The 11,958-nt window shown below is 38.6% G+C and overlaps 1 protein-coding gene across 1 annotated transcript; it reads left to right on the forward strand.

Annotated features, from left to right (window-relative positions):
- Nucleotides 1-625: 625 nt before the first annotated feature.
- LOC138971244 (protein ILRUN-like) lies at nt 626-8,882 on the forward strand. The gene is made up of 5 exons (XM_070343934.1): nt 626-908; nt 2,454-2,608; nt 2,975-3,172; nt 4,340-4,584; nt 4,975-8,882. Exons 1-5 carry the CDS (start codon nt 754-756, stop codon nt 5,029-5,031), a joined length of 810 nt encoding a protein of 269 aa, XP_070200035.1. The 5' UTR covers nt 626-753; the 3' UTR covers nt 5,032-8,882.
- The last annotated feature ends 3,076 nt before the right edge of the window (nt 8,883-11,958 follow it).

Here is an 11,958-nt window from a genome sequence, read left to right on the forward strand (position 1 = left end):
GTCTGGGGATTTTATACCCAGGAACTCTCATGTCAAATTTCATAAAGATCGGTCCAGTAGTTTAGTCTGAATCGCTCTACACACACACACAGACACACAGACATACATACACCACGACCCTCGTCTCGATTCCCCCCTCTACGTTAAAACATTTAGTCAAAACTTGACTAAATGTAACAAAATGGTGCTTTCTGAGCCAAGAACTGCCGAATCAGTTGCCACGAAATCGGCATTTCAGTTACCAAATTACAAACCGCTGTTAAAAAAAATTCTTTTTTTGACGGGCCGCCCGCTGGAGGGGGTGTGCATGTATGTGTGTGTGTGTGTGTGTGTGTGTGTGTGCGCGGCGTCAGTAGCCTATGTGCGTGTCACGGTGTGCACCTCAGTGTATGTGTCAGTGTGAGCCTCTCTTCCTCTCTCTCCTTTAAACTGTATATAGGTGCGGGCATATAAGTCGCGTACGAACATAGAAACCGGGTACAGTGTATCTTTAAAATGGTTTAATACATGTATAAAGATCTATTTCGGAGTAAGAACGGACTCGAGTCAGTGGCAAAGGTAGTTTCAGCTGTGCTATCGGGGAAAGCTATAATTTTTCCCATCGGCCTTTAGGCCTATTATTGTTACGCATGCGCAGGAAGTAGAACATCGTCAGCGAACAGCGTCATTGCGTGTGAACTTGTGTTGTTATTTTGCTTCCAGGTGGCAAAGCGACTTCACATTTCCACATGCTTCGCCTTATACGTCGGTAAAATGGATGTTGATAGCGATCTCGACGGAAAGCTGCTTCAGCAGTTCAGCGCCATGGGTACAACTGATCGAGAGGTTCTGATCGCGGAGTTCCAAAAATTCCTTGGGAACAGTATCAATCCGGACTCATGTGCTTTTTTTCTTGACATGAACAATTGGTAGGTTTTTTAAAACCACCACAGGCAAAGTTGTTGTTTGTTTTATACCATAGCTTCTCCGCAGTTACTAACAGACTGAAGCAGTGTTAATTGACTGTTCAATATAATTTTTCATCCATAATGATAACCGTCATCGGGGGGTGGAAGGTGGTCAATGTACTGGTACTAACATCGCTTGATACTGTGAATCAGCTGATTTTCAGGGGTTGTAAGTTCAACAGCGTGCACACAGAGTGCGCTTACCCCGATAAGGGTATGCATTCTCTCCCCTATTTTCTTTCAGGGTAACTTGAGTTCATAAGCAATTGTACTTGTAGGTGTCATTGTTTTGGAAAAGGGGGAGTGGCACATCAGAACACATGGGGCAAAACAAGGCCTTACCTTGTGGTCGGACATAGCATGTCATTATTAGATTAATGTACATGGGGGGGGGGGGGGGGGGGGGGTGTATTTCACTTGTATTCTTTTAGTCCAAATGACATACTGTAACTGATTGTAGATTGAGGGTGAAGTGAGTGAAGAATAAATAAATCTAGCAGAAACGAGAAAGGGACTGAAAGTTAAAGTATGGGGTAAAACAGCAGTATCACTATCAACCCTAATGTTATTTCAATTCAATTCAATTTCCATGAGAAGTTTATCCCTTTTGTGTCTATGTGGATGTAGAGAGAATGGGATAAGTATTCTCTGGTACTACTTAGCATTACGTAGGTCACATTGCTCCATTTCATGATGATGAACATTTTAAAAGTGAAAGCTTTAACTTTTAGTTTAAGTATAACTCTGGAAAGAATTGTCATAAAATACCTGGCATGAAAATGTGTAGATATACCAGGGATGTGAAAAGAGACTTGCCCGGGGCAGGTTCACATTTTGCCGGGCTATTGTCAGATTGAGTATCACAGAATATTTGCCCATCAGGCATGCGGAAAGTTTGTGAACGTTTGAAGTAGCAGTGTTCAGTTTTCAACAGTACAGTTTTTTCACTTCAATATTATTATAATTACAAAATACAAATCTGTTGCCAGTAACTCCTATTACATACATGTACTTGTCTACTTATTAAATTGGTTTGACTAACATTGTCTTAAGCCTTGAAAATGTGCTTAAACTTAAAGAAAGACTACCTTTATCAGGGAAAATGATTGAAATCACTTGGGTCTAGTTAACCGTCCCGTGGGCTAGAACATTTAAAAAGTTACTCGCCTATCAGGCTATTGAAAGTTTTTGAACTTCGCATCCCTGTATACACTTTAGATCACGAGTCAGATGCTTGCATTGTGATTACATGTATTAGGTACATGTAGTCGAGATTTAGAACTACATAAATTGAACTTGAAGAAAATGTGGACCATTTATCAGATTTGAGTTTGAACTTTTGTGTACATTTTATTACTACTTGCTAATTAATATCTTTAACCTTTTCTGTTCAGTTTCATTTGATCAAGTGTTCAAGGAGTTGCACTGGTTTAGGCCTGAAATTGTGATGACTGCTTTTGTTTCATTCAAATTTAAAATGTTGTCATTGGATTTTTCATCTTCCAGGAACTTACAAGCTGCAATCTGCTCATACTACGATATAGAACAACCTGGTGTGGAGTTACCCTCTATGGCTGTAGTCGACAATGTGACTGTCGGGGAGGGTGAGGCCATAACGCCCAACACCAAGTTCTACAAGACATGGCGCATAAAGAACTCTGGTAATCCTTTGGTTTTGCTACTTTGCATAGTTTGGAAACAAAATTCATGGAATCTTCAGCAGTGCCAGTGGAACCTGAGCACTGATTTAGTAGAAGTGAATAAGGTACATTTAAATGCTAAAGATCCTGATGTCTTAAAATACAATCCAGATTCTGTTTATTCACCGGTTATCGTATGCTTAATCAAGTTAATGGTTCATCCAGTTTGAATTAATTTTATTTCTAGAAAATGGTTACTGTATTTTGACAAAAGTGCTGTTGGCTGAATACACCGAAACAGTCACACACCTGGTTACCTACCTGTCCACATGTTGACGGGGTACATCACTACACGCATCATGAACATTTACAAGGATTGTGTTACAGGTACAGAGAGGTGGCCGCCTGGATGTAATCTACGCTGGTTATCGGGAGACTGCATGAGTCACTCAGGGTGGCTGACCGTGGAGGCGCTGGCGCCAGGAGAATGCTTTGATGTCACGTTAGAGCTGACCAGTCCCTCCACCGCAGGCGTCCACCAGGGACAGTGGAGAATGGCCACACCAACTGGACACTACTTTGGAGGTAGGCCAGGCTAATTAAGGGATTTAGGTCCTCTTCAGCAGTTGTGGAACATTCAGATATTAATACTTATAGTGTTATATCCAGTTAATTAGTTGAATATCAAATCAGTTATAATATATCTCTGGGGATTGTTTCTTCTTATCTGCCTTGCTGGGTTGTCGACAGGTATCAAAAGAATTGGTGCTATACTTTTAAGAAAACATTTTTAAGCAAAGTCTGAAGCCAGAAACCTACGACAGATGCTACAAAGGAAGAGAAAAACAAGTCGCGCAAGGCGAAATTACTACATTTAGTCAAGCTGTGGAACTGAACGTAGTCCGCCGCTAGTGCAAAAGGCAGTGAAAGTGACGAGCCTGTTTGGCGCGGTAGCGGTTGCGCTGTGCTTCATTGCACGCTTTACTGTACCTCTCTTCGTTTTAACTTTCTGAGCGTGTTTTTAATCCAAACATATCATATCTATATGTTTTTGGAATCAGGAACCGACAAGGAATAAGATGAAATAGTTTTTAAAACGATTTCGGAAATTTAATTTTGATCATAATTTTTATATTTTTAATTTTCAGAGCTTGTTTTTAATCCAAATATAACATATGTATATGTTTTTGGAATCAGAAAATGACGAAGAATAAGATGAAATTGTTTTTGGATCGTTTAATAAAAAAAAATAATTTTAATTACAAGTTTCCGATTTTTAATGACCAAACTCACTCATTAGTTTTTAAGCCACCAAGCTGAAATGCAATACCAAACCCCGGCCTTTGTCGAAGATTGCTTTGCCAAAATTTCAATCAATTTAATTGAAAAATGAGGGTGTGACAGTGCCGCCTCAACTTTTACAAAAAGCCGGATATGACGTCATCAAAGGTATTTATCGAAAAAATGAAAAAACGTCCGGGGATATCATACCCAGGAACTCTCATGTCAAATTTCATAAAGATCGGTTTAGTAGTTTAGTCTGAATCGCTCTACACACACACACACACACACACACACATACACCACGACCCTCGTCTCGATTCCCCCCTCTATGTTAAAACATTTAGTCAAGACTTGACTAAATTTATGTAAAAAGGAGCTGGCAGAATTCCATGTCGGAGTGTAGCGAACCTCACATGGGACTAATTCAGGAGACCGCTCACTTTTTTGTCTTTTCATGTATCCATTCAGAATCAGTCTGGGTGATGGTCACAGTGGAAGAAAATGGCTTGATGGGATTAACACAGCAGATGTCTCGCATCGGCAACTTTGCCACACCACACTGTCGACTCAACAACCAGATGGCGTTAGTCCCAGTCTCCACGGCATCAACCCTCCCTCTAGATCCCTTCAGCAATCAGCAGTTGCAGTCAGCCACAGCCTTGCAGCAGTCCACCACCACAGTGTCACCCTTACAGACACGATGGCTTATGCAGGTAGGTTCACACACTGCTAAAGTAGAACCTTTGGTTTAAATCTGAAGAGTGTCAGTTTTGTCTGATGAACTGACGTTTGAGAGAAGGGCACACCAGACAACTCGAGTCAATCCATGTTTAAATGGCCAGAATCGATACTTTTCAGTTTTAAGATGCTCCATTTTAAGGCGTCCTCAATTGCAAAAACTGATTTTTCTGATTTTTAACGTAAAAAATATGAAACTTGACATGAGCCTGTATAAATCACAAAAAACTAACAAATAAACCTACAGCCCTTTACACTTTCAGTAATGTTTTGTTTGTTGATCTAGTGAATGTTTGATTTTGTCTCTGCAATTAAATGTTCCACAAACCTACCTTACTTAAGTGTTTTTACTTTTGGTTGTGCAGAGTTCCACAGATAATGGTATACACAGTGACCATTCCCAAGACACAGAGATGTCCTAGCGCCTGTCTGTGCATCAGTTGCAAGTGTCTGGTTTGCGAAAGACTGTGTGTGTGTGTGTGCAGCCTTGGTGTGTCGGTGAACTTTTGTGACTGAATGGATCATTTTACAGAGGTGCTTTGCTCGGGGTTAGCTTGGTGAGAGAATGAAAAAGGCAGGCGAGAATATAGAGATGACTGAAAGTTGTGCTGACCTATGAAGTACACTGTTTTTAAAAGTGACCAAGACAGGGGGGAAAAATGAAAGAGAGGGTGAGAAAAAGATAGAAGTTATAAATATGGTCCTTACCATTCGATCCTAGTTGAAAACACAAAATTTGGAGAAACAAAAATGTTCACTTGCTGTTGCTGATATTCACATGTTAAACAAGATGATAATTTTGTGTGTGTGCAGGATTTTCATCATCAAGTGTCATACAAATAAAAGAAATGATTATTTTGGTGTAAACAGTGAAAGCTATACCTTCATAGATACAATACAGTCTTAAAAGGAAGGTTCTACTGTACCAGGGAAACTCAAAATTAAAGTATTCACATATTTGGCAGTACATTTTTGGTGGGCATGTCTAGGTCCGATCGTTGTGAAGCAGTATATTTTACGGAGCATTTTGCTTTCTGAATGAATGGTTTGCTGGTGTATTATTCCAGATTGTACAGTCGTGTATAAACTTGTGATAACAATCATCGTGTTATGTCATGGTTAACAAGAAGAAAAAAAGTGTTGTTTTCTGCTGATGATGTTTTGTAACCTGACTTTGAAGTTTTTGAATGTGTACCTCATCTTTTTGTTCCACAGATGCACTTATTTGTGCCTTTTTTCCCCTATTTTTTCTGGACGATAATTAATTGGTTACACAGTTCGCATTGAATTTATTAAGGGAAAGCCAAATTTGTCATTTTGCAGTCAAATACTCGATGATTTTCTCTGATGAGCTTTAATGTAAACATTGATTTGCAAACCTCTGCAAGTTTGATTCACGCACCTCATAGAGCAACTAACAAGTAAAGCTATTCTGTGCACATACACCGTACGTTATGTTAGTAATACATCAAGTGCTAATTGCAAAACTGTTCCTTGAACTTCTTTGCCAAGCGGTATATGACGGTATCAAGGGGCAATAACAAGTTTTTGAGTCCACCAATTCTTATCTCTATCAATCATTCAAGCATGTCTCTCTGCAGAATTTCCACAATAAGGATGAGGGCGGGCAGCTTATTCATGATGCCAGAATATGGGAAGCCTTATGAGCAATTGGCAGAAAAAGAAATAAAGGTCACAAGCAAGGGAAAAGTAAAGATGCTGCAAGCATATATCATCTCCCAACAGATTTGCCAAAATGGCCATCGTGAAAAAGTTTGGCAATTCACCTGAAATGACAGGGAAAGGTTTTAGTGATTTGAAATAAATGTTGGTGTGTCACCGACTGCTGATGCTAGACAACAAACATCCTTGAGTAATGATCATTCTGCAATGTTTATGGCTCCATTTTCAGGCAAAGTGAGCACGGGTCACAGGTTCGAATCTGGGCTGGGCCAGGCCGGACACTTTTATGTACGGACTCAGAAATGTTATCCATAACATACCCCCTTGGCAGGTTAAAGACCTCAGTCATTCCAGCAGAGTGCATGGGTGGGATTCTTCCGGTATATGCCGGAAATCTGGATTCGTAATGTCTGTGGTGACATTTTTTTGGTTGTTAAATATACAAATCCTTCAGAGTCTGGGGGCCCCCAGACCCCCCCCCCCCCCCCCTTTAAAATTCTTCAGGATTCATGACATTTTTCAGTGCCACCAATGGAAGTGCAGGTGGTTGACTACACCTAAACACAGACACATCTGGGTAGCGCGATTATTGTTGCTGCTAGCTTTTCACTGGGAGGAAGCGAGCCGATCTTCCAAGCAATGGGGACAATAAACTAATGAAAATTGAAGGTGCAATCATTGAATTAAAGTTTTGATCTGTATTTCATAGAGGAGGTACTCAAGGTTCGGCTTAAGACACATTATCTTGCCTGATTTGTACTTTTCAGTTTACTGATAATTCTTATTGTCATTGTCATACTTGTTTTTGTACAGCTTTAAAATTAAAGGGTTTTGTTAGGATCTTTTAATTATATATTATTTTGCATTTATTAACTAATCAGACAAGTGTCTTTCTGCTTTGCTTAATTTTTCAAATCGCAAACGAAAATTAAAACATGAATCTATATTTTGAAGAAATACTTTCTGCGTTTTTTTGTACATGAACTTTCATGCATTTTCCTTTGTATTTTTGTGGTTTGGTTCTTTGTATGTTATGTCATTGTCTCATGGAACAGACGCCATACACATAAACACAGGAGAGTTAACAGATTCTTATCATCATCTCATCAAAAGTGGAGAGTTTTCAGCAGACCTCTATCAAAGTCCAATGTAGTCAGTATGTACTGTGAAAGGCAGACATCATTTCAGATGTTTTCAAGTTTACAAGTGTCACAAGATTTTCTTTGCAGCATAGTCCGAGACACAGAGTAAAAGAATCGTACTATAATGGCAGATACACATTGGTGTCTTTTTCTAACAATACAATGGTACCTGTGTTTTAATACCTCGTAGAATCTGAGGTCTTAAAAGAGTCTTATGATGGAGGTAATTTTAGTGATAAGAAAACATGAAAATATATATATAAAAAAAGTTGCTTTCAAATGAAAGTTAAAGCTAAAGTTGTTTTTCACGATTTAAAAGGAAATGAAGTGTGGATCCCCTGCCTTTAAATTGGATTCCAACATGAAAACAATGCAAGGAAATTGAAGACATTTTGTATTTCATTTTTTCATAAAGTCATGGCTTTGATCTCAAGTTTGCTTCTAAGCTAATTCCTCTGTATGTTACCATAGGAAATAAATATGTGGGCATCATATAATTTGAAGGAGCTGATATAAATCTGATGCAATGTAGACATGATCAAGTTTACCAAAATGTTGATTGAAAATGTGTCATTTCATCAATTATCATTCATCAAGTTTACCCAAACGTTTGATTGAAGATGTGTCATTTCATCAAGATTATGTTTCTTCCAGCTTCTGTTGTTTATAGTGTGAAAAATGCCTGTGTTCCTACTTTTCTTGAATTGAAAATAAAAAGTGAAAATGAGAAATCTGCAAGTGCGTTCAGATTGCACCATTTTGAATGTAAATTTCAGTTTATTCTCAAAAAAACTTCAAATTTGAGAAGTTGTGCTTACAGGGAAAGCTGTACTGGGGTGTCTTTGGGGTGGTTGTAATGGGCAGATGATTGTTATCAAGAGGTAGTCGCCAGGGGCAGGTTTGACTATACTTTGTCACAAGTTTTCTTTTTTTCCTTTTGTACCTTGAAGTGTTATTTACCCATTTATTTCCTGTTTAGAAAAAAAGAAGCCAGATTGATAACTTTAACGTTACTTTCTTTGCATCAGTGTCATCTCGTTTAAGTGTGTGTACACGTTACAGAATGTTGTTCACTGATTTTTTTCCTACATGTATTTTGAAACGTATACGAGTTTTGATGAATCATATTAGGTTTACCATAGGCTTCCCTTTTTAGAATGAACTACACCAAATGCTGCAATTTCAAACTTAAGGTTAACTATAAAAGTTAAATATGTATCTTTGAAGTGTTCTTGGGGTGAATGTATACATGTGTGTGTGTGTGTGTTTGTGAAAGGGTGCTTTTTTTGGTGTAAGTAACCACCGACTGATCTATTGTGTATAATTTTGTTCCAATATTTGATTTTGCTTGCAGATGTAAGCATCAGGCATGTATAATATTGACATGGAGAAAAGTACCCACAGGTATTCATTATTCCACAGAGGTTTAAATAAACTGGATGTGTCAATGCAAGAAGCCCAGGAATGTGTGGTGTACCTGACCTTTGGTTAGTGAAAGCCTGTAGCTCCTTCGTCTTCCCCTTCTGTGGGGCATCCACTATTGTTTTGACAAGTCCGATGCATGGTTTGGGGAGGGGTTTGAGAGTAAGTTAATGGTAGCGTGGGCCAAGGTACACAAAGCAAAACCGGGTGCCACCCAAGAGGGTGGGAACAAGCTGCGGGGTCCCATTGGATGAAATCATAATTTCAATCAATCCAACCCTGCGATAGTATACCCAAGAAGTGTCACCGATTGCTTGCTAATCACTGGCAAAGCGTGTGTATTTTCCCAGATTTGCGTGACCTCAAGCCAAACCCACGTGACTGTGGTCAAAACGTTTTTGGCGATCACTGCTGGCCATCGTTCATTGCCGCAACGAGCCATGAGCTCCAATGAAAGTTGGTGAGCTGGACTCCAGCGAGAACTCCAATAGAGAACAAACACATTTGAAAAATGACTCATGTCTAAGAACACATTTGAAAAATGACTCATGTCTAAGAATTTATTTACAAAGCATTTGTTTATCATTTATGTTATTTTACACTGGCAGTGTTGTTGCTGGATAATCAAACACTTGAAACAGCATTTTTGTTTTTCGCACACACACACACACACAAAAGTTGAGCTGAAAGTGGGGAGAGATGAAATTGAAGAAAATCTGTTGACATAGGAGTGGAGACTTCAATTTCATACATTATCAAGAAAATTTACAATGAAGAGAAAATGTACAAAAATGTAAGAATATATCATAGAATGTTAAACACATCTTGAAGATTAGCATCAAATTGACAAATTCTGAAAATAACTTGTTTTTTTGATGGCCCGTGGAAGTGTTGAATTCCTTGAAAGTGAAGCAAACTAACCACAAGAGACAATGAAGTAATGAGTTTTGATCTGCACACAAAAGTATTGCCTGCTTGATCTCATGCCTTTTTCTTGTGAACAACATGCAGATTGGAGGTCATTTATTCACTGTGGAGCCAAAGGCATGTCGCTGCTGGAAATTTCAATCAACATTGATGTAGTTCAGCTTCCCTCACTTTCTAGGAATACAACTTTGCCACAGCCCATCAAAAAAACCAAACCAAAGTAAACAATTTTCTATTTCCAACAACACCCTCACACTTTGCAGCAAATGGCACAGGTACATGATAAAAATTTAACATAATTGCACATTATAATAAAAGCACTAATTTATTCCACAGTTGAACACAAGACTGGGGTTTCTTCTTTCAAGCTGGATTAACAGCTTGGGGGTGGCTGGAGTTGGGAAGGAAGAACAAAACAAGTTACAAGCAGATCTAAATAAATGCAACAAGAAGGGCAAAGCCCATACGACTCACATGCTTGACCTTCTGCTTTACACATTTTTCCTACCAAAATACATGTGACCTTGACCCAAGGTCAAGGTCATCCAAGGTCATGCAACACAAAGCTGTTAATTCAAGACATAGGAAGTACAATGGTGCTTATTGGCTCTTTCTACCATGAGATATGGTCACTTTTAGTGGTTCACTACCTTATTTTGGTCACATTTCATAAGGGTCAAAGTGACCTTGACCTTGATCATATGGGACCAAATGTGTCTCATGATGAAAGCATAACATGTGCCCCACATAATTTTTAAGTTTGAAACAGTTATCTTCCATAGTTCAGGGTCAAGGTCACTTCAAAATATGTATACAATCCAACTTTGAAGAGCTCCTGTGACCTTGAAGCAAGGTAAACCAAACTGGTATCAAAAGATGGGGCTTACTTTGCCCTATATATCATATATAGGTGAGGTATTGAATCTCAAAAACTTAAGAGAAAATGGGAAAAATAGCTGTTTTTTAGACAACATTTATGGCCCCTGCGACCTTGACCTTGAAGCAAGGTCAAGATGCTATGTATGTTTTTTGGGACCTTGTCATCATACACCATCTTGCCAAATTTGGTACTGATAGACTGAATAGTGTCCAAGAAATATTCAACGTTAAAGTTTTCCGGACGGCCGACTCGGGTGAGTACATAGACTCACTTTTGCTTCGCATGTGAGTCAAAAATGTGTCGGAGGAGGGGGGGGGGGGGGGGGGGGGGGGGGAGACAACGCACACAAACCAAAACCCAAGTCACCAGCAAGCTTGTCAAAATAAATGCAGTTATGTTCTTTGTCAGCAAGCACCCAAATGCAATATTCACATATACAAAAAAAATCAAATACAAAGTAACAAGTACGCCACAACAGTTGCATAGTCTATTTAACATTTGAACACATGGTTGGTGGTATCCTTACTGTGTGAATAACAGCTGATGTCAGCAAGTACAAGAAATTTTCACATTGAAAACAATTAAATTAATAAGAAAACTACAATAATAATTGCATAGTCTATGTAACATCTGAACACATGTTGGTGGTATCCTTACTGTGTGAATAACTGCTGATGTCAGCAAGTCCCCACAAGGAATATTCACATTGAAAACAATTAAATTAATAAGAAAACTACAATAATAATTGCAGTCTATGTAACATCTGAACACATGTCGGTGGTATCTTTACTGTGTGCATAACTAAACTGTCTATGTCAGCAAGTCCACACATGGACTATTCACATTTGAAACAAGAAAATTAATAAGTACACCACAATAACAGTTGCATTGTCTATGTAACACCTGAACACAAGGTTGGTGGTATCCTTACTGAGTGCATAACTGCCAATGACATTAAGTCCACACATGCACTATTCACATTCAAAACAAATAAATCAGGGCCAACAAATTAAATGTTTCTTTTCGATGAAAGACCAAAAAAAATAACAAGAATGAAAAGAAAAAAGGAACGGGAGGTCAGTGAATATTTGTTATTGCTTAAAGTTTGGTTTTTATGTACACTGGTACACATGGCTTTTTTATTGGCCGGAAATGATACAAGCTGTGTTCGCTGGATGTCGGAGAAATGTAACTTTCCTCATCATGTTTTCAAAATTGAGTCTTCAGTTTTAATTTATATTTATGGTTTGAAAGGTAAAAAGTAGGGCGAAGAGGAAAAAATAGGGTACATCTAA

This window comes from Littorina saxatilis, linkage group LG7, assembly GCF_037325665.1.
Source record: "Littorina saxatilis isolate snail1 linkage group LG7, US_GU_Lsax_2.0, whole genome shotgun sequence".
Lineage (NCBI taxonomy): Eukaryota > Metazoa > Mollusca > Gastropoda > Littorinimorpha > Littorinidae > Littorina > Littorina saxatilis.